The sequence below is a fragment of the Balaenoptera acutorostrata genome, chromosome 6 (genome assembly GCF_949987535.1).
Source record: "Balaenoptera acutorostrata chromosome 6, mBalAcu1.1, whole genome shotgun sequence".
Classification (NCBI taxonomy): Eukaryota; Metazoa; Chordata; class Mammalia; order Artiodactyla; family Balaenopteridae; genus Balaenoptera; species Balaenoptera acutorostrata.
In genome coordinates this window covers 97816874-97841055 of record NC_080069.1, presented here as the reverse complement: position 1 = coordinate 97841055, position 24182 = coordinate 97816874, and the positions used below count along the sequence as shown (strand labels likewise).

The 24182-nt window shown below is 36.9% G+C and overlaps 1 protein-coding gene across 3 annotated transcripts in view; it reads right to left on the bottom strand.

Annotated features, from left to right (window-relative positions):
* Nucleotides 1-24182, bottom strand: part of SLC44A1 (solute carrier family 44 member 1) — a 221398-nt gene that overhangs the window by 62760 nt on the left and 134456 nt on the right. For 2 of the 3 annotated variants that reach the window (XM_057548467.1, XM_057548466.1), the window contains exons 13-15: nucleotides 11682-11819; nucleotides 4808-5044; nucleotides 2929-3009 (exon numbers count right to left, since the gene is read on the bottom strand). In XM_057548467.1, the coding sequence (XP_057404450.1) occupies nucleotides 2929-3009; nucleotides 4808-5044; nucleotides 11682-11819 (456 nt within the window). Of the gene's footprint in view, nucleotides 1-8; nucleotides 3010-4807; nucleotides 5045-11681; nucleotides 11820-24182 lie in introns of those variants that run through there. The other variant, XM_057548469.1, reaches the window with a different exon arrangement.

The window sequence follows — 24182 nt, the reverse complement described above, 5'->3', positions numbered from 1 at the left end:
TATAATCTTAGACAATTACCATTAAAAGGAGATCATGAATGATGTTACAGATACACAGATGGTCACAAACAGCAATAAAGCAAAATGGATTGAGAATCCTTCTCCCCCAAACCTAAATTCCAGGGGCTGAAATTCCTGTGACTGTTGAAAGTCACACTTCCCTCTGGGTCATCTTTGAGATATGCAGAGAATTCATCTCTAGTCTATGTTGCTATAGTGCCCAGGTTTTTTCCTCCATTTTCTCTAAGTTTTTCCTGTATGATAGCGAGCAGATGGCCAGATGTCTCTTTCTTAAACCTCTACATCACATTTGGTAAATTTTCTAAAATAATTTTCAAAGATTTATAGAAAGACCTTACAAACCTTCAAAGTTTCCTTAACTAGTGAGGCTCTCTCAAAAAAAAAAGTCTAAGAGGAAAACTGGAAGTACTTATGTTTAGTTTAGTGATGTCCTGTCAAAAGTAAAAATTTAAACCTCATTTTTCTGAACATTATTTTATAGACTTAAAAAAAACCCATATTAAACTATCCCATTAAGGAGACAGACAGTGAACTCCAACAGCAGTGTTTCTACAGATGCAGCAAAATAGTTATGACGCTCTGTTAACAGAACTTTCATCTATGGGAATAACATGTGAATTAAACCAAGCAAATACAAATAAGCAATCGTAAATTCTACTAATCCCCAAACTTTAGGAGGGAGTTTCTCAGGTACTTCTTTAGGGACACACACAAGATGGTGGTGGTATTACGGGTCAACTCTTACCATGCATACTTCAAAAGAGAGCAGATTTAGAGGTACTGATATGCTTGAAAGATTTAACTATCCTGTGAGCAACAATTCACACATCTCTCATGGGGACTTTCTGAACCACTTAAAATGTCATTCTTAGAGATCAAATGCTACAATGTCCAAAGCACCAGAAAAACAATGCACATAGAAGATGTATTTTGGGACACGGCAGAGGGCTTTGCCATTAATCTGCAAGCAACGAACAACATAAAGTAAAAGTAAAAGTGGAATGAAGATTTTAATGCGGTGTTTGATTTAAGGGACATTAATTTAAAGCTGAAAGTAATATTAGGGGGAAAACATTTCTACATTTTTGGCTTCTGATAGAATGCCACATAACCTAGGCAATTCTCCTACTATTAATACCTATGAATCAGAGGTTTAGGTAAGAGAAGGTATATTTGCATTCTGGTCTACCACAATTCAGCTATCTTTCCCTCAAGAATAATACAGAAATACATGCCAATTCATGGTCGAAGTAGCTAGTCCTAAACCTCTAATTATTTCTCCCTTTCTTTAAATGCTTGTTGCTGAAGAGTGATTTAATGTACGCTTCAACCACTGGAAAGACAGGAAAGGGGGGGAAGGGTGGTTTACATTTTAAGATTTTATATGTCTTTTAAAAGTTTTAGGTTTGAAACCTTATTTTCTGAACAATTAGGACAACCAAGCAGTGGCAAGAAGGAAACCTTCCTCATTTTTCCAGGCTATCTTAGGGTTGGCAGAATTTTCACTGTGGTCCCCCTCAGCCCACATGAAGTAAGAGGGATGCAGAAAGAAAGGGTAGGGAGGCAAGGAACCTGACAGGAGGGATTGGTGATTAGCGCCCCCTCCCTGTTCATCCAGTTCTGTCTGATGCACACTTAAAAATAAGAGTTACATGGCCATTCTACATGCTCTTACTTATGATTAGAATGATCTGTGCCTTGGGAAAATAAACATTGAAGTTTTGACTTTATCATCATCAATGCTATTAAGAGCAACACCAAAACAGGCACTGGACGGGGTTACAGACAAGAGTTTATATCCAAACATTCTGTTGAGGCTTTAATGTAGGTTGAATATGCAGTTATTTTGCATGTACATATACCATCCCCCCACCCCCACAATGAAGCCATTTCCTTTATTCTTACATACTTAAATGGGCTTGTTTTATACTACATATTTCTTAAGTTGGACACCTATAAATCAAACCATTTATTAAAGTATAAAGGAGAAAGAAAAGAGAGTCCTCACCTCTCCTTTTTTTGGACATTATATGCAAATAGAAGGCACATTGTTTTAAAATTAAGTGTTTAAGGATGTAGGCAATTATATAATATTCTGAAATAAACATGCTATTTAAGAATAATACACTTGTAATACAAGCAGTAATTAGACTAATATAGCTAAAGACATCTGTCGTTATGCAGTGGTGAAAGTGTATATGGGAAAAGCTACTCAGGATTTTCTTACACTGGTTAACTTTAAGTTGCTTTTTTCAAATGAAAGGAGAGTGGTTATATATATCACTGACCAGAGGTAATTTATCTTTCTCACAATTAAGCTGAGGCTGGAGAAGACCAGATTGTCTTATTGAGTGGGAATGTGGGTGTTGATGGAAATAGCCTTGTTTGCTACTGAAAAATAGCTTAAGAAACAAAGAAAGTACAATCCAGGCAACAGAAGAAAAAGTCAGCAAAGGGGAAAAGACAGCAACATAAACAAACCAATATTAAAAGAAGGGGGGAATATGAATTTCAGCAAGTTGAAAGGAATTGCTATCATCACTTCTAAAATAAGTATCAAACCGTCAGTTCAAGTGCACAACCAAATGTTCAGTCCCATGAAAACTAAACACTGACAGTTAAAAAGAAAAAAATGGAAACTGCAAGTTCACCTCAGGGACAAAAATATCCCCTGCCCCGCCACGAACACTGTTCCTTTCAGCTTACTTTTACAGAAGGTGGTCTCAGTTGTGACAAGAATTCTGCCATCCAAGTGATGGGTAAACACACAAACAGAAAGAGCAGCACGTCCTGCGTGACACAGATCACAAAAGCTTCTCCGGAAGAAGTGCAGTCAGTGAAGAGAGAGAGAGAGAGGAAGTGAAAGTGAAATTCTTGGAGGGCGGCCACCTCCTCATCTCCACCTACCATCGGTTTCAGCTCTCTGGCATCTGCAACACCTCCCTTACCAGCTTCTTTCATTGCTTTCCTACTGTTTTCCACAAACTCCTGCAAAACAGGGACCAAATTACATAAATTCTTAGGTCCTTTCAGACTTCAGTTGGTAGATGATTTCTAAAGAATATTTACATTTTTGACTCAGTAATGGTAAATGGATGGCCTAAAAACATAGCAATAAGTAATATTTGGTACCACACACGAGAACAGCTAAATTTGTGGGGATGCAATCTGTTGATATAAAACCTTTTTTCCCACGATTCCTTGTGACAATCTCACTTAGGCTCAAAGAGATGTTAGTTCTATGTGAAAGAGAAAATACCTTTCGTTTTTTAGAAAAGACTATTTTTCCACACTTAGAATATTGTTTTATTTGTTGTGTTACTTTCTCCATATCAAGGTTAAATGGAAAAGCAACAACATTTTACTCTATAAGCCTCCTCTTTAAAATAACCCTAGGAGGTAAAAGAAAGCATTGATACTACTAAGTATAGTATACTGTTTTTACCAAGCCATAAATAAGCTACTTGAAAAAAAAAGTCTATCTGGCCTTGAAATTACTCCATAAAGCAGGAAGACAGGGAGTAACAACCAGAACCAGTGGATAGAAGTAGTTAAAATGGGATTATGCCCTGAAGGAAACATTTCTATCCTGTCAAAGTTTATGTAGCACTTCCTCGTTCAATATCTCATCATTCTTATAGAGAAAACTAAAATAATAAAAACTATATTTTTTACTCTGCTTTTCTTCAGCGGCTTAAAAAACAAAAACAAACCTCTCCTCCTAAATGCCTTAATCACAAGAGAGATGCGATGCTTCTAGGTCAAATTCCATTATGAAAATAATCAGTTAGGATTATAATTGAGATTATGAAAATGTCCAAAATGTAGCTGGTGATGTTCTTAGTAAAAGAGATAATGAGTACCAAATAGGTCAGTTGAATCACTTGGAATTTTCGAGATTGAAAAAAGAAAAAAAGAATCTAACTTATTTATTAATACATTTATTTTAGATTTAACTGGATAAACCATGTTTCTGGAAGATGGTTTGTTATTTCAAGGTCTAATGTTTAATCTTAAATATTATCCATTCTTGAGATAGGGATATTTTACAGCTTTATTAAAACACATCTTTAATTGGGCAGCATTTGACATTGATACTAGTATTTAAACCATTTTAGAATGGTTTCTAAATTTTTTAAAAAATGTAATTGAGGTTCTAATATAGGGAGGCTGCAGAGGCTATGTAACTATAAAGAATCTGAATATAATATCTGTGTAAAGGTTCAGATCTTGACTAATGGAAAACAATACCATCTACCAGTCATGGGTCTGATAATCTGTATTCATTACAAAACTCCTTCAGTTTGGCCTGGCATACTTAGGATAATGAGTTTTAACAGGGCTGACAGCAATAGTACTTGGAAAGGTGGTGGATGGAGAAATACAGATAGGCACTACAACCTGGGAAATAAAACTTTTTGTCTTTGAGCTCTGATTCAGGAAAAGGCATTTAGAACACCAGCTGTCCAATGTTCCAGTTCAAGGGCTAAAAAAGTCTATTCAAGTGTATCTAACTGGAGAGATGGAGAGAGCAGTATGGAATAGTGTGAACTCAGGACTATTAATGGGAAACTGCTCTAGCTAGGTAGATTTGAAATGGTCTTGTCCATGCAAGAGGATCCTCTTCCCTGATTTCCCCAAGACTAACCTCATTCACGGGTGCTGAAGGTTTAATTCTGAATTACTCAGTTTCATATAATGGGAACTAAATACAGAGAATGGTCTACAAAATATTTATATTAGTATTTTTATCCTTAAAGCAGTAGAGGGCATTTGAGGTACTTACCATCAGCACTTTATCCATATAAAATTCTCTGCCTGGACTCCCATCATTGTATTTTGTATCAATGGCAAAACACAAGAATAATACATCCACTACCATTTCGTAAATGGACAGGAAGCAATGAGCGACTAGGAAAGCAAAGAGGCAGACGATGATCAGAGGCAGCACCCATACTGTGTAATCTTGCTGGTAGTTGAGCAGCATAATCCCAGCCAAACCTGTGCTGCAGACTATCAGCACCTGAAGCAGAGAGAACAAAGATCACATTTAATAATCTCCTGCAGAAAACCACGATTTCTTCATCATTTGCAGACTTTACCATTTATAAATGATGGTTGCATGAGTCCATGCCACCTCACATTAGAAAGCATAATCCATAAATACCCATATACATGTATATCATATAACATAAATATCATCCTTGTTGACACTAAAAATAATCAGGTTTTCCAAATGTTATGCTTGTTTCCTAAGACTTCACTTATTTAGCATCTGTGGCAATTTTTAAGGTAAATGTATACATATATTAGAAAAAAAATTATACACACTGTTAGCACTCAGAAGAAAATTATTGACATTGCAGGGTATTGCTATGTATTTTTTCTAAGCATTTTTACATATATGAAATAGTATTATATAAACATATCATTAAAAGCTCTTCATTAATATTTATATATCATAAATGTTTCATAAGTATGTATTCAGCTATATATTTACATTTTATGGGTGATTTAAAATTTATTTAACCATTTTCCTACACTTGGAAACATATTGTTTTCAGATATAAATAATGCTGCAACGAACATCTCTAAGAGCTTTTTCTTTGTTTCATATTTTATTTCACATAGAATATGTGCTAAATTTAATATGATTTGCCATGAAGTGTTGATTTGGACTATTTTGGAGAAAGAGGTTGCCAAACACACTCATGCTGTAAAAAGAAAAGAAATAGCCATTTGCTTACTGTCAAGAACCACCTACTCTGATGCTTCAACACTGTACATGCAGCACTTTAAATTTTCTGTGTTCCTTTTAATACTTTTTATTTCAGTTTTTCAATAACTCTATGAATGGCTTATGGCAAACATTATCACCCTCATTTTATAGATTGGGAAACATGCTTAGAGGGGCTAGCTGATCTGCCCAAGGCCACAGAGTAGAATAAAGAGCAGATACCATTCAAAAAATGGTCTTATGATGCCAACACCAGTACTCTTTCCAGGTAAAAATTCAGCAAATACTTGGATACTGATATATCACCGTAACAGATTACACTGAATCCTAGCCACACTCTTCCCCAGCCCTTCACCTGGCCTAGCATCAAGCTTTAAATAACAAAGGAAAAGAAAGAGTTCTCTAGAACCACAGCAGCCTTTCCTTGCCCAGTGCTGAGGACAGGCAGACTGAGAATTCTTCTTTTGCCTTTCCCCCACTATTTATCAACACCAAAACATCTCTCACTCACCATTATCTTAACCAGGAATTTTAATGCATCAGAGGATATATTGGTTAAGCTATAAATTGATCCCTCTCTCAGATGATTTTAGGGAGCAAATCTGGGTCTGCTCCCCTCCCATCATTTTTTGTGGCAATATACCTATGAATCTTCTCTCACAGTGACTTATTTTCTGGGGTGATGTCCACAAATAGCTAATTAGGTCCATTTTTTTTCCACTCTTCTGTTTCAATTTTAGGATGAGTTATTTCTTATACTCTTCTTCAATGTTTTTACATCCACCCTATGGGGGAACTCAGCTGCTTTACACTCTCTATGCCACTAAAAGTTAAACCACATTTGAAATGTTAAAGTCAATTATAGGCAGAAGATGTGGCTCAGACAAGTAGATGCTGAGACAAAAACTGTTAAGGTAGAACACTGTCACATGAGAACCAACTTCAAAAACTAGTGACATTTACCTTAAAAAGTCAAAGAAATGTAATAATTACTCCCCAATATAAGGAAAGGGTATCATGCACTCATTCAAGCAGAAGATACATTAGTGGTTCTCAAACTATTAGAGGGGCTGGAAATCCCTTGGGGAGTTTGTGAATAATGCAGATTCCTGGGTCCTGCCCCCAGAGAATCTGACTGGTTGGATTTAATATGAAGCTCAGCAATATTCACTTTAAAAGAACCCCCGGGTGACTCTTAGAAAGTCCACAGCCTATAAGGAGTACTGCTCTATATCACTGATCTCCATGGTAGAGTACACATAGCCAAGAGAAGGTTCAAGAGAATCACCTGGGACTTCTATCTGTATTTCTCATACATTTAAAATTTTACACTTTATAAAGCATATATTAGTGAAAGCTATACATATGTCATTAATAAATAAATGTAAATATATTGGGGAAATGTGCTCAAATTATTTTTTGGTAATAGGATGTTTGATTTTAAAGGTTTAGACACTCTTGTTATAAAGGATAAATTATTTGTGATGCAGTAGAAGAGATTCATACACAGAGTAGGATGTGAGAAGCAGGAAGAAAAGGATGCTGGTTTTGGAGTCAGAAAGATGTAGGACTGAATCAGAGTTAGACCTTTTTAGTTTTGTGACTCTAAGCAAGTTCACTTAACTTTTCTGAGACTATTTTTCCATCTTTAAGAGAGACACAATAGGACATACATCTCGTAATTGTTAAAATAAGCATTCTGAAAGCATTTAACATAGTGACTGGCAAACTTAGCTTCTTTCTTTTTTTTTTGTCATCATAAATCTTGCATTTATGATGCCCTTTTCCCCCATGGAACCCATGTTTTGAAAGATTTTGTTTACCAACAAAATAGCATCAACAAATAACTCATATTTTTTAAATAATTGAAGCCAGATTAAATTATCAGCTAGAACATCTAATTGTCATAAAAAGTATTATCAAATAGAGGTAAAATAATTTCAAACAGAAGCAAAGAAACAAGACTTGGGGGATTTTTTTGGTATAGTTTTATTGGCAATAAATATGCAGTATGCAATATTTATTAGACTTAAAATGCAATATCTATTAGACTTAAAAATATTTAAAAAGCTTCTAAATCACTATTCTTAATCTTTGAGGACCCTGTAGGCCAGTGATCATAGGTCACAAGCCACTAAACTAGAGGAGCTAAGGTCTCTTCCAAATCTAATTTACCATTCCATAAAATCATTGGGGCTTCATAGAAATGGAATACATGACACTGTCTTTTGTTTTCTTTCTAAAATCAAGGTTTTGAAAAGTAAATTTTAAATTTTGAGATATTATGAATTCACATGCAGTTATAAAAAGTAACAGAACGATTCCATGTACCCATTACCCAGTTCCCTTCAATGGTAACACCTTGCAAAATTATAGTACAAAGTCACAACCCAGATATTCGTACTGATACGACAAAGATACAGAACATTTCCATCACCACAAGCATCCTTCGCTTTAACCTTTTATAGATATCCCTACTTCCCCCCTCCCCTATCACTAACTGGGTAACCACATATATGGTCTCCATTTCTATTGATAAAATATTGTCATTTCAAGAATGTTATATAAATGGAATCATACAGCACTTAATCTTCTGGGATTGGCATTTTTCACTCAGCATAATTCCCTCAAGATTCATCCAAGTTGTTCCATGTACTAGTAGTTTGTTCCTGACACTTTCATAATGTTTATTATGATCTACCTAGTTGAACTATCTGATCAAAAACTATTTCTGCATACTAGTAGACATTAATTTCATTAATTGTAATGAAAGAAACTCTTTAAAAGATTTATTGTATCCTGTGATCAGAACTATATTTTTGGAAAAGGAAAACAAGAATTTATCTTAGTATGTTGGAAACCCAGAAGTTTTTTTTTCCTCTTATCTTTCTCCTTTTTTGATTTCTCAGTTTAAAAAGTGTTTACCTTTTATGGTTTTAAAAGTCTTTTTTTACAACATTAGAAATATTATGTTATTCAAAATTTTATTTTTCTGGAAAGCAACTTGGAAATACGTATCAAAAATCCTATTATGTATTTGAACTCATTAACTCCACTTCTAGGATTCTGGCCTCAGGAAATAAGTATTAATGTGGGCAAGAACTGGTATACAAAAGTTTCACTTTATAATAGTAAAAAATTGAGAAAAGTTCAACTGTAAAAAAAAAACAAAAAAACATCGGAGGCTTTGTTAAATAAATGATACAACAACTATATACCCATTTTTAATAAAATGAGACATGCTCATAATATAACACGAAGTGAAAAAAGGGATACAAAACTTCCTTTTCTACCAGATTTTAAATTCTCTTTATTGACTAGTATATAAGCAGCACCCAGAATAGCCCCTAGTACATTACCAGTAGGCACTCTATAAATATTTGTTGAATGACTAAAAGGTTATGATAAACCTAAAGAAAAAAATTTGACAGGTCATTAGCTTGCTGAAAAACTCAAAGCCAATTTTAAAACACTGTATTTTATCATGTATATATTTTTCCATTATAAGAGAAATGCATACTTAATATAGAAACTTTATCATATCATAAAGTTTATCAACTTTATCAAAGTTTCTATCATATCATAGAAACTTAACCATTATATGATAAACTGGGGAGAGGTGTTTGGAATCACTCATATTTTCAATATCCCAAAGCAATCGTTATTAAAAACATTTTGAGATATTAATTTTCTTTCTCTTTCTTATGCACATTTTTACACACATTTTTAAATGGTTCTGTGATGGTCTAGTAGTTTTACTCAGCTTTTCCACTTATTATACACATTATCACATTATAAACTCAATAAAAAACATGGTTTAGGGAATTCCTTGGTGGTCCAGTGGTTAGGACTTGGCGCTTTCACTGCCATGGGCCCGGGTTCAATCCCTGGTTGGGAAACTAAGATCCTACAAGCCACACGGCGTGGCCAAAAAAAATTTAAAAAGTTAAAAAAATAAAATAAAAAAACAGGGTTTAAGAGGTGAATAGTCTGTTGATTATTATTTCCAACCTTTATTGTTAGGCAATAGATTGTTTAAAATTAGTCACTACTATAAGTAATGCTGTATTTAGAATTATCTCCAGTAGTTTACCATCATCAGAATCAAAAGGCTTTAGGGGAAAAAAAAAAAAAAGGCCCAGGGACAAAATTAATGTCAGTTGAGGCAATTATAGCACATAGTGATTAAAAACTTTGAAGTCAGACAGATCTGAGTCTGAACTCCAGCTCTGCCACATTCGAGTTTTCTAAATTTGGACAACCTACTTAGCTCTCTAAACTTTGGTTTCCTTTGCTGTAAAATGAAGATAATAGTAGTAGGTCTCCTTACAGGGGAGGACCAAATATAACACTTCACATAAAGCACTGCCCTCAGTACCTGGTACCCAGAAAGTGTCTCAATCAGAGTTACTAAAATCATCATCGTGATCAAATGTTGCCACTTGGTATAATTTTCTCCGTTATTCTTTATATGTCTTCTTATTTCTCTTTTATTTTAATTGCTCTGCATATATATATGTTTTTATTTTAAGTTGCTTCATATCTTTCTTAGCAGTAGGGGTCAATTATAAATACATAAAAAATGAACAAAAAATCTGAAGCCTTCCTGAGTTAGTCACATAGAACATAAATAATAGCAATGGTTAGTGACAGGGTCAGACCTGTACTCATTCGTTAACATGAATTAACTCATTCAATTTTTACTATAAAAAATTTCCTCTTACTGTTAAAACGTGACAAAAACAAATCCAGGAGTCATAATGTACGTTTAATTACAAATTTTCAAAATAACTATCTGTATGGTTTTATAATTCTTTTTAGATGACAATTGCCTGAGAACTTAAAACTACATTACACAGTGCTAATCAATGCCTTTCTACATCAAATATTTAATTCCCTTTCAAAAACATTTTAAAGGCACAGTGGTTGGAGTAACTTAAGTGTTCAGCAGTAAGGGAACAGCATTTGATGGAATAGTGGCCATCATGATAATGAGTAATTATGAAGATTACCAAAGTAATACAAAAAATGTATAGATAGAATATGAAGTGAAAATAGCAGAACAAATAGCTATGTATACTAGGATTGTTATACTATAGAAATATAAGCCTGTGAAAAAACACTGGGAGGGAATATAAAAATAAGTTATTAGGTTATAGTGGTGGTGCCGTTTTCTTAACTCAATTTTTCAAATTTTCTGAGTATTTTATGGTTTGAAATATAGATACAAAGATAAAGTGAGTCCTTAATTATTATGTTATCTAATATTTTGCAGATTTTAATAGCACAGAATAGAAAAACACTTTTGAGGACAGTTAGGTCTCATTCCCTAACAGCTCTATTTTAAGGGGTTTATATATAGTAACGATGACTGCTAATATTCATCAAGAACTTGCAATGTGTCAAGCACTATCTTAGGTACCCTACACGTATTAATCAGTCTAACTCTCACAGTTCTAGGGGTTTGGCACTATTATTACCTCAATTTCACAAATGGACAAACTGAGGCACAGAGTGGTTATATACCCTGCCTCAGGTCACACAGCTAGTCAGGCCAGGATTCAAATCCAGGCAGTCAGGCTGCAGATGCACTGCCCCTAACCACTACACGGACTCTTTCTTAATTCAAAATATGTAATGGGCAAATTACTTAACTGCTCTGTGCCTCAGTTTCCCCATCTGTAACATGAAGATAATAATAGTACTTCCTTTACAAACTTATTATGAGGATTAAATGAGCACAATACATGAAAAGTACTTAGAACAGTGCCTGACCCATATTAAGGGTTTTGTAAGTGCTTGCTTTATATTATGTGACTTTTAGTTTTTTTGTGAGCTACATATATTTTTGAAATTAAAGAGCAACTATATGCATATGCAAAAATTTACTGTCTGTCTCAGATAATATACTTGGTCTTATTACCTTGCCTAGGAATAACATGAAATCCCCCACTGTGTTGATGGCAGCTACTCGCAAAGCATTCTCCACGAGAATGACAAAGGCATCCTTCGCTGAGGTGCAGAAGTTGGTGCTGTTGATAGCTGTGGCTGTGTATGCATTCTGGACAAAAGCAAAAACAATTTTTCATCAGTAAATGTAATCTTTAAGATTTAAACCAAACATAGTTAAAGCATAGCTTGTAAAAATATTTCACAGTTAAACCCATGGCTTTGGTGAGGTACAGATTTAGATTAAGCACAAGGATATATGAGACATTAAAAAAAAACCTGATGTGGTAACGAGAGCTTCTCATTTGGCCTAGTTTAGGTCCTTTAAAAACATTGATATTTATTAAAACACACATAAACTTTTCCAATATCCATTAACTTCTTCCATGTATTAGTAAATCAAACCACAATTTAAACTTTCCTAGATATCTTGGGTTCATTACCTTGCATATCAGTGATGCATTATTACCACTTTAGTGATCCTTTAAAAGCTACACACACACACACACACACACACACACACACACACACACACACACATAAAGGCATCAGACTGCTGTGCTGCTTTATCTGGAACACCTCCTCCTTGGTACTTTCTTCTATGCTGTCTTATCTCATAGTTCTTGCAATAGACTGCTGTTTGTTGCCGATCTTATACTCCTCCCTCCTGGGGCAGGATCCTAAATCCCCTTTAAGAAAACAGACCTTCCCCATTCTCTTGGAGTCTGAGTGAGACTGACACTACCTCCAGCTCTTGGGGTGGGCCTTGGTTGATGTAAGCCAATCAACATGTTCTACCTACAGCGACTCTGATTCAGGGATTGGTACATAAACTAATCAGAGCCTATGAAAGTAAAAGATGTTCCCTGGGGCTTCCGGGGGGGGGGGGGGGAAGAAGTTTCCTGTCTCTTCCATAGGTGCTCCTGACAAAGCAGCTCTCTCATTTTTCTGGACAGCAAGGTGTGAGGGTACGAATTGCCATGGCTGTTTTGCCAACATAATGGAAGTCAGAACAGAGAGAAAAACAGGTACTCGCACTGGGTGACAATGTTTGCATGATTAGGAACTAGCCAGATTCTGGACTTCTTAGTTATTGAAGCTAATAAATTGCTAAGAATCTCTCCCTTCTCCTCTCTCCCCCACCCCCTTCTCACTCTTGCTCTTTTTTAGGCCAGACTGAGTTGATTTTCTGTCCCTTGTAGTACTGACTCCCCAGCTGACATACTTTTATTAAGTCACACCTGCTTCTGCTGCCCCATGTTTTCTTTGACCACTCTGACTTTTTTCCTTCTTTTTTACATTGCATTCTAGAACAGCATTGGCATTTTCTGGGAAATGTGAATAAGTAACATAACATGAAATATGTCTGAGTCTTAGAAGGGAAAGTATAAGGACTTTGTAACTAAAACTTATGGTCCTAACCAAGAGGGAAGGAACCCAGCCCCACCCATCAACAGTCAAGAGGATTAAAGTTTTACTGAGCTCTGCCCACCAGAGCAACAGTCAGCTCTACCCACCACTAGTCCCTCCCATCAGGAAACTTACACAAGCCTCTTAAATAGCCTCATCCACCAGAGGGCAGACAGCAGAAGCAAGAAGAACTATAATCCTGTAGCCTGTGGAACAAAAACCACATTCACAGAAAGATAGACAAGATGAAAAGGCAGAGGGCTATGCACCAGATGAAGGAACAAGATAAAACCCCAGAAAAACAACTAAAAGAAGTGGAGATAGGCAACCTTCCAGAAAAACAATACAGAATAATGATAGTGAAGATGATCCAGGACCTCGGAAAAAGAATGGAGGAAAAATCAAGAAGATGCAAGAAATGTTGAACAAATACTTAGAAGAATTAAGGAACAAACAAACAGAGATGAACAATACAATAACTGAAATGAAAACTACACTAGAAGGAATCAATAGCAGAATAACTGAGGCAGAAGAACGGATAAGTGACCTGGAAGACAGAATGGTGGAATTCACTGCTGCAGAATAAAATAAAGATAAAAGAATGAAAAGAAATGAAGACAGCCTAAGAGACCTCTGGGACAACATTAAACGGAACAACATTCACATTATAGGGGTGCCGGAAGGAGAAGAGAGAGAGAGAAAGGACCAGAGAAAATATTTGAAGAGATTATAGTCGAAAACTTCCCTAACATGGGAAAGGAAATAGCCACCCAAGTCCAGGAAGCGCAGCGAGTCCCATACAGGATAAACCCAAGGAGAAATACGCTGAGACACATAGTAATCAAATTGGCAAAAATTAAAGACAAAGAAAAATTATTGAAAGCAGCAAGGGAAAAACGACAAATAACATACAAGGGAACTCCCATAAGGTAAACAGCTGATTTCTCAGCAGAAACTCTACAAGTCTAAAGGGAGTGGCATGATATACTTAAAGTAATGAAAGGGAAGAACCTATAACCAAGATTACTCAACCCGGCAAGGATCTCATTCAGATTCTATGGAGAAATCAAAAGCTTTACAGACAAGCAAAAGCTAAGAGAATTCAGCACCACCAAACCAGCTTTACAACAAATGCTAAAGGAACTTCTCTAAGTGGGAAACACACGAGAAGAAAAGGACCTACAAAAGCAAACCCCCCAAAATTAAGAAAATGGTAATAGGAACATACATATCGATAATTACCCTAAACGTGAATGGATTAAATGCTCCAACCAAAAGACACAGGCTTGCTGAATGGATACAGAAACAAGACCCATATATATGCTGTCTACAAGAGATCCACTTCAGACCTAGGGACACATACAGACTGAAAGTGAGGGGATGGAAAAAGATATTCCATGCAAATGGAAATCAAAAGAAAGCTGGAGTAGCAATACTCATATCAGACAAAATAGACTTTAAAATAAAGAATGTTACAAGAGACAAGGAAGGACACTACATAATGATCAAGGGATCAATCCAAGAAGAAGATATAACAATTATAAATATATATGCACCCAACATAGGAGCACCTCAATACATAAGGCAACTGCTAAGAGCTGTAAAAGAAGAAATCGACAGTAACACAATAATAGTGGGGGACTTTCACACCTCACTTACACCAATGGACAGATCATCCAAACAGAAAATTAATAAGGACACACAAGCCTTAAATGACACAACAGACCAGATAGATTTAATTGATATTTATAGGACATTCCATCCAAAAAAAGCAGATTTCACTTTCTTCTCAAGTGCGCACGGAACATTCTCCAGGATAGATCACATCTTGGGTCACAAATCAAGCCTCAGTAAATTAAAAAAAACTGAAATCATAGCAAGCATCTTTTCTGACCACAATGCTATGGGATTAGAAATGAATTACAGGGAAAAAAACGTAAGAAAGACAAACACATGGAGGCTAAACAATACGTTACTAAATAACCAAGAGATCACTGAAGAAATCAAAGAGGAAATCAAAAAATACCTAGAGACAAATGACAATGAAAACACGACAATCCAAAACCTATGGGATGCAGCAAAAGCAGTTCTAAGAGGGAAGTTTATATCTATACAAGCCTACCTCAAGAAACAAGAAAAATATCAAAGAAACAATCTAACCTTACACCTAAAGGAACCAGAGAAAGAAGAACAAAAACAAGCCCTCAAAGTTAGCAGAAGGAAAGAAATCATAAAGATCAGAGCAGAAATAAATGAAATAGAAACAAAGAAAACAACAGCAAAGATCAATAAAATTAAAAGTTGGTTCTTTGAGAAGATAAACAAAATTGATAAACCATTAGCCAGACTCATCAAGAAAAAGAGGGAGGGCTTCCCTTGTGGCACAGCGGTTAAGAATCCACCTGCCAATGCAGGGGACACGGGCTCGAGCCCTGGTCCAGGAAGATCCCACATGCCGCGGAGCAACTGAACCCATGTGCTGCAACGGCTGAGCCTGTGCTCTGGAGCCCGTGAGCCTCAACTATTGAAGCCCGCATGCCTAGAGCCCATGCTCCACAACAAGAGAAGCCACCGCAATGAGAGGCCCGTGCACTGCAGTGAAGAGTGGCCCCTGCTCGCTGCAACTACAGAAAGCCCGCGCGCAGCAACAAAGACCCAACTCAGCCAAAAAAAAAAAAAAAAAAAAAGAAGAGGGAGAAGACTCAAATCAATAAAATTAGACATGAAAATGGAGAAGTTACAACAGACACGGCAGAAATACGAAGCATCCTAAGAGACTACTATAAGCAACTCTATGCCAACAAAATGGACAACCTGGAAGAAATGGACAAATTCTTAGAAAGGTATAACCTTCCAAGATTGAACCAGGAAGAAATAGAAAATATGAACAGACCAATCACAAGTAATGAAATTGAAACTGTGTTTAAAAATCTTCCAACAAACAAAAGTCCAGGACCAGATGGCTTCACAGGTGAATTCTACCAAACATTTAGAGAAAAGCTAAGACCCATCCTTCTCAAACTCTTCCAAAAAATTGCAGAGGAAGGAACACTTGCAAACTCACTCTATGAGGCCACCACACCCTGATACCAAAACCAGACAAAGATACTACAAAAAAAAGGGAAAATTACAGACCAATATCACTGATGAATATAGATGCAAAAATCCTCAACAAAATTCTAGCAAACAGAATCCAACAACACATTAAAAGGATCATACACCACGATCAAGTGGGATTTATCCCAGGGATGCAAGGATTCTTCAATATATGCAAATCAATGTGATACACCATATTAACAAATTGAAGAAGAAAAACCATATGATCATCTCATAGATGCAGAAAAAGCTTTTGACAAAATTCAACACCCATTTATGATAAAAACTCTCCAGAAAGTGGGCATAGAGGGAACCTACCTCAACATAATAAAGGCCATATATGACAAACGCACAGCAAACATCATTCTCAATGGTGAAAAACTGAAAGCATTTCCTCTAAGATCAGGAACAAGACAAGGATGTCCACTCTCAACACTATTATTCAACATAGTTCTGGAAGTCCTAGCCACGGCAATCAGAGAAGAAAAAGAAATAAAAGGAATACAAATTGGAAAAGAAGAAGTAAAACTGTCACTGTTTGCGGATGACATGATACTATACATAGAGAATCCTAAAACTGCCACCAGAAAACTGCTAGAGCTAATTAATGAATATGGTAAAGTTGCAGGTTACAAAATTAATGCACAGAAATCTCTTGCATTCCTATACACTAATGATGAAAAATCTGAAAGAGAAATTATGGAAACACTCCCATTTACCATTGCAACAAAAAGAATAAAATACCTAGGAATAAACCTACCTAGGGAGACAAAAGAGCTGTATGCAGAAAACTATAAGACACTGATGAAAGAAATTAAAGATGATACCAACAGATGGAGAGATATACCATGTTCTTGGATTGGAAGAATCAACATTGTGAAAATGAGTATACTACCCAAAGCAATCTACAGATTCAATGCAATCCCTATCAAATTACCAATGGCATTTTTTACGGAGCTAGAACAAATCATCTTAAAATTTGTATGGAGACACAAAAGACCCCGAATAGCCAAAGCAGTCTTGAGGGAAAAAAACGGAGCTGGAGGAATCAGACTCCGTGACTTCAGACTATACTACAAAGCTACAGTAATCAAGACAATATGGTACTGGCACAAAAACAGAAACATAGATCAATGGAACAGGATAGAAAGCCCAGAGATAAACCCACGCACCTATGGTCAACTAATCTATGACAAAGGAGGCAGGGATATAAAATGGAGAAAAGACAGTCTCTTCAATAAGTGGTGCTGGGAAAACTGGACAGCTACATGGAAAAGAATGAAATTAGAACACTCCCTAACACCATACACAAAAATAAACTCAAAATGGATTTGAGACCTAAATGTAAGACCAGACACTCTAAAACTCTTAGAAGAAAACACAGGAAGAACACTCTTTGACATAAATCACAGCAAGATCTTTTTTGACCCACCTCCTAGAGTAATGGAAATAAAAACAAAAATAAACAAATGGGACCTAATGAAACTTTAAAGCTTTTGCACAGCAAAGGAAACCATAAACAAGACGAAAAGACAACCCTCAGAATGGCAGAAAATATTTGCAAATGAATCAACGGACAAAGGATTAATCTCTAAAATATATAAACAGCTCACGCAGCTCAGTATTAAAGAAACAAACAACCCAATCCAAAAATGGGCAGAAGACCTAAATAGACACTTCTCCAAAGAAGACATACAGATGGCCAAGAAGCACATGAAAAGCTGCTCAACATAACTAATTATTAGAGAAATGCAAATCAAAACTACAATGAGGTATCACCTCACACCAGTTAGAATGGGCATCATCAGAAAATCTACAAACAACAAATGCTGGAGAGGGTGTGGAGAAAAGCGAACCCTCTTGCACTGTTGGCGGGAATGTAGATTGATACAGCCACTATGGAGAACAGTATGGATGTTCCTTAAAAAACTAAAAATAGAATTACCATATGATCCAGCAATCCCACTACTGGGCATATACCCAGGGGAAACTATAACTCAAAAAGACACATGCACCCCAATGTTCATTGCAGCAGTATTTACAATAGCCAGGTTATGGAAGCAACCTAAATGCCCACCGACAGACGAATGGATAAAGAAGATGTGGTACATATATACAATGGAATATTACTCAGCCATAAAAAGGAACGAAATTGAGTCATTTTTTGAGACGTGGATGGATCTAGAGACTGTCATACAGAGTGAAGTAAGTCAGAAAGAGAAAAACAAATATCATATATTAACGCATGTATGTGGAACCTAGAAAAATGGTACAGATGAACCGGTTTGCAGGGCAGAAGTTGAGACACAGATGTAGAGAACAAATGTATGGACTCCAAGGGGGGAAAGCCATGGTGGGGTGGGGATGGTGGTGTGCTGAATTGGGCGATTGGGATTGACATGTATACACTGATGTGTATAAAATTGATGAGTAATAAGAACCTGCTGTATAAAAAAATAAATAAAATTCAAAAATTCAAAAAAAAACCCCAAAACTAATACTAACCTTTCTTTGGGTTATTTGTATGGAAATATGTTAATATAAATGTTTCAGACATTACATGAGATTCCTAAAAATCTTATATGTTCTGGTATAATGTCATAATTCTAGTTATTACTTTAAAATGTATATCTCAGAAATAACTAAATTTCCTTGTCAATTGCATTATTATGAACTTTCATCAAATCTTTAACCGTGGTCATTTTTAAGTCTTTTGTCATTTACAGACAGTTCTGGGTGTACTCTGATGCTTTTGCAAAAATGTTCCTATAAAAGGGTTTCATCTTCAAGGAATTCATGGAAAAGACTGTGACAAGTACAGGTTTCTGGTAACTGACTGTACCACTGAACTGAATGAATTAGCATTTTCAGAAATCTAATGGAAAACTGATGAATTCATAAAAGTGCTAACAAAACATCAAGATGAAAAAAAATGTATTACATGGGACTGAGTGAACTGATGAGGATGATTTTAATTTTTGTGACTTTCTGTTTGAATAAAAAAAAAATGTGAGGGCTTCTCTGGTGGCGCAGTGGTTGAGAATCTGCCTGCCAATGCAGGGGACACGGGTTCGAGCCCTGGTCTGGGAGGATCTCACATGCCGCAGAGCAGCTGGGCCCGTGAGTCACAACTACTGAGCCTGCGCATCTGGAGCCTGTGCTCCGCAACAGGAGAGGCCGCGATAGTGAGAGGCCCACGCACCGCGATGAAGAGTGGCCCCCGCTCGCTGCAACTGGAGAAAGCCCTCTCACAGAAAGGAAGACCCAACAGCCAAATAAATAAATAAATAAATAAATAAAATTAAAAAAAAAAAAAGTGAAAAAAAATACAATGACGTATATATTTATGTACACACATTTAGTGATTTATGGATTTGGTATTTTTCATCATTCTAATAATAATTTCCTCCTGACAAAAAAAAACAAAAAACAAAAAACTTACGGTCCTGAGGAATTTTTGGCTTTGTGCTGACTTAAGAAATTGTTGGTGAATCCAAAATATGGAAGTTGCTGAAACACTGCAGGACACGAAGGGCTTACTTTACACTGTGTTGTCTGAAAAGTTTTAAATATTGAGCCCAGGAGAGATGGTCTTTAACTTATGAATGTTCCAACTGTACGCTTGTTAGTTATTAAGAACCTAGTATGAAGATGAGGTTTGAGTCATCAAAAATTTAATTTGCCATTATATGCTTAATTTTATTGGTTAAAAATGCAGAACTTTTCAGGGCCAAGGAGAGAGTACTGTAGTGAGTAGGTCACTACTTGTGGTTCATAAACTTTTTTCAGTAATGGAGCAGCAAGAAATTATGTTGCTCTTTGAGAAATATAGTATGGTTTTGATATATGAAATTCCATCATACAAATTGGCATACCATCACAATATATTACTATATCATGTTTGCAGGCCTTCTTACCTTGAAAGCTAATATATACAACATTTTAAGGAAATCATACTATTAAATTGTCCTGGTAGCATTCATTTGCTGCTTGCTCACTTATACTGTCAGCTGCCAGTGCTTTCTATCAGTTAAAAGACAGCAGGCACCTAACTGCAGTGCTTCACATTTTTTCATCTTCTACAAAGCTTCTTTTGAAACATTCTGCCAAAGGCCTCATGACATCGAAATAAACTATACTTTTGATCTTGTGTAACAGTAACTCGGCTGAAAAATGATAAAGAACTTCCCAAGCCTGATCTATTCTCAAAGAACCCAGATTAGTTCCCAGTTCTCACCAGTTCCCTATTTACTCACGAAAAAACCCTATTTAACAATTTATTCTAGAGCAGACGTTTTCAAACTACCACCTGTGGGCTAAATCTGTACTTCTGTACATAAGTTTTATCGGAAAACAGCCATGTTCATTTGTTTACAAACTGTTTTGGCTGTTTTCATGTTATGATGGCAGAACTGAGCAATTGTGGCAGAGACTATATGGCCCACAAAGCCAAAAATATTCACTATCTGGTCCTTTGCAGAAAAACTTTGCTGACCCCAGCTCTAGAGTAACGCCAAGAATCAATACCAACCTCACGTACAGTCTGTGGAACCCACCTTCTCATCCCTTTCGAAGTACAAACCACATTTGCTCATTTCCAGTCTATTAGTACCTTTTTCCACAACTTCCAGACTTGTAGCATTTTTTACTATAATTCTTCAGTTCAACAATTGACAAACGTCCTTGGTGATCTGAGATACAATTTCCCTGAAGAGAAAAACCTTATTTCCCCTATTCGAAGATATGATCCAGGGGCTAATAAGCCAGTTATTTAATAAAAGTTTTTCAGAGGGAAATACCCTACCATATTAACTATATATATACATATGTATTATTAATGCTGATATAAAAAAGCATCATTATAATGTCTAGAATCAAGGATATTGGATGACCCATTTAAATCAACTAGGTGTTGTCTTAAATCCCACCCCCTCAGTGAGGACCAACAACTCTTAACTATGTTGTTGTCCCCTTTCCAGTTTGAACATAACTTTCCTTGAAAGAAGAGACAGAAGCAAGAGAGGATCCACACACCTCCAATCTCTCTTCTCTGTTATCATCAGACCAGCTGAGTCTAGGAGCAGACCCAACACTTCCAAACTAAACTACAAAAGTTTTTTTTGCTCTCATTAATTTTCAGAAGCTTCAGTTCATTTGACAATTATTATTCTTCCTCTGCTGCTTCTTTCTTCTCTTCCCCACCCAGCTCCACCCATTCCATCTACTTTTAGAGCAAAAGGCTATTTGTAGACATGAAAGGAGGCAGCAATGATTTCTTTTCTCCACTCCTCAGTTCCAGGGCTGGATATGCTCATAGAAATTTAGCCTTCTTGGCAATATTCCTACAGATCTATGCAACTCCTTTATATTCAACCTAACTGAAAAAAGTAGGTGGATATTTTATAAACGTTTTCCCTCTCTCAAGGCAGGAAGATGACACGCATGTGATACACAAAGGTCAAGATGACCTCTTCAGGAAGAACAATGTGCTAAAGATCATAGCAGGCCATTGAAATTTCCCTCTGCTTCTATACCTCGTAGTCTAAAGGATTCATGCTAAGATTCTCAAGAGATTCTCAGTCCTTTGTAGCTTTGCCTCATAACTGTTCTCTGAGCTTTCTGCAGACCACTTAGTTAAGATTTTTAGAACCCACCCACCTGCTTCCCAGACAGCCTTCCTGATCTTGAGCTAAACTGCCCACAGACAGGCATGATGATTAACATTTAGCCTGTGCACAACATCTGCTCAGGTAGGACACAGGCTTAGAGACTATTCAATCCTCAGAAGCAAGATAAAAGATGATCACCATCCAGGAATCTTTTTAAAAGGATGCCTGTTAGTCCAAGTGGTCCCTGGTGTGTGCATTTTTGTGAAAAAGTGCAGGTCACGTGGAAGAAAATATGTTAGGGCAGAGGATCGCCGGGCAGGTAACGCAGGCCTGCCTGGCCACCGGTCAGAGAACAGCTTCTACATTTTTACACATTCTTTCTTTTGTCCACTGAAGGACCTAGAAATTCTCTTAAAGTTTAAAATCTTTACATAATAACTCACTTAATAGGGGCAAGCTAGACAGCAATGGTAGGAAAAGGGGAACAGTTATGTACAACTTTGTGGATCATTATACATTAAATAAGGGAAATTGTAAGTAAAATGATCCCTTTCTTATTTTGACTGAGGGATGGAGGGGGCACAAAGTCCAATCTATACCATATATTTCATTCAGTTTGGTTGCAAATATTTTTTTAAGGGGCATAAGAATTAAAAATATGTTGCAAATCTTAATTTAAATAGACTGTCTTTAAAACCATCACTTATCTTAGTTTACAGCATGAAACATGAAAGTTTGAGATGTTTGCATATTCTCTATCATAAACTATACTTTAGTTTTCTTTAAGTTTCACAAAAATGTATATACAGTTGACCCTTGATCAACACAGGGGCTGGGGTGCCAACTCCCCCTCACAGTCGAAGATCCGCATATAACTTTATAGTCTATGTTTTCTGTGGTTACAGCATCCGTGGATTCAACCAACAGTGGATTGTGTAGTACTGTAGTATTTTTTTTTAAAAATTTGCGTATAAGTGGACCCGCACAATTTGTTTTTCATTCTATGTTGATTTTACTACATTAGCATATTAAACGACACACCTACCCATGCCAGAACTGTACATTAAGAACCAAAACAGGACAAAAAGGGGGTGGCACCCCACTCCCTCGAAAAAGCCCTGCCCCTTGCCTGGTAGACTAATGCATGTGCCTCCCCATCATTAGCCTCACTCCTCCTCCCTTTAAAATTAAATCCCTCTCGCCAGGTGGGCGAGAAGTTCATCTGTGATGGACCCACACAATTTAAAACTATGTTGTTCAAGGGTCAACTGTAGGAAGCTGCGCATTGTCATGGTAAGATCTAGGTAAACTTAGATTAGAAACTTCTTCCACCTCTAGGTCATGTGATCTACCACAAGGTACCAGGCTCAATTTTCTCATGTATAACAGAGGAAATGTGCCTTCCTTACAGAGTTGTGTAGAGAAAGTGATAATATATATGAAGCGCTTTGTATACTATCAAGGATTTAAGTAGGTGCTCAAAAAATAACTCCCACTCATACTATGTAGAGAAAAGCTTTATAATCTTAAGAGCTTATCAGCCAGAGAGCAGATACCCTCCAGTGTTAAATGTACTATCTTCAAGTGGAGTCAAAGTAAATCAAGGCCTGAGTAATCCAATGCCCAAATGTAACAGATTCTAGTTGTAACAATCTTTCTACCTAAAGTGAATTCTATAGGTTAGATTAGATGTACCATCACTTTCCTGTCACATTAAGATAAGCACCTGCAGATGGCGGAGTAGAAGGACGTGCTCTCACTCCCTCTTGCGAGAGCACCAGAATCACAACTGGCTGCTGGACAATCATTGACAGGAAGACCCTGGACTTCACCAAGGAGGACACCCCACGTCCAAGGACAGAGGAGAAGCCACAGTGAGACGGTAGGAGGGGCGCAATCAGAGTAAAATCAAATCCCATAACTGCTGGGTGGGTGACTCACAGACTGGCGAACACTTATACCACAGAAGTCCACCCACTGGAGTGAAGGTTCTGAGCCCCACCTCAGGCTTCCCAACCTGGGGGTCCGGCAAAGGGAGGAGGAATTCCTAGAGAATCAGACTTTGAAGTCTAGTGGGAATTGATTGCAGGACTGTGACAGGACTGGGGGAAACAGAGACCCCACTCTTGGAGGGCACACACAAAGTAATGTGTGCATCGGGACCCAGGGGAAGGAGCAGTGACCCTGGGGGAGACTGAACCAGACGTACCTGCTGGTGTTGGGGGGTCTCCTGCAGAGGCGAGTGGTGGCTCTGTTTCACCGTGGGGATAAGGACACTGGCAGCAGAGGTCCTGGGAAGTTCTCCTTGGCGTGAGCCCTCCCAGAGTCTGCCATTAACCCCACCAAAGAGCACGGGTAGG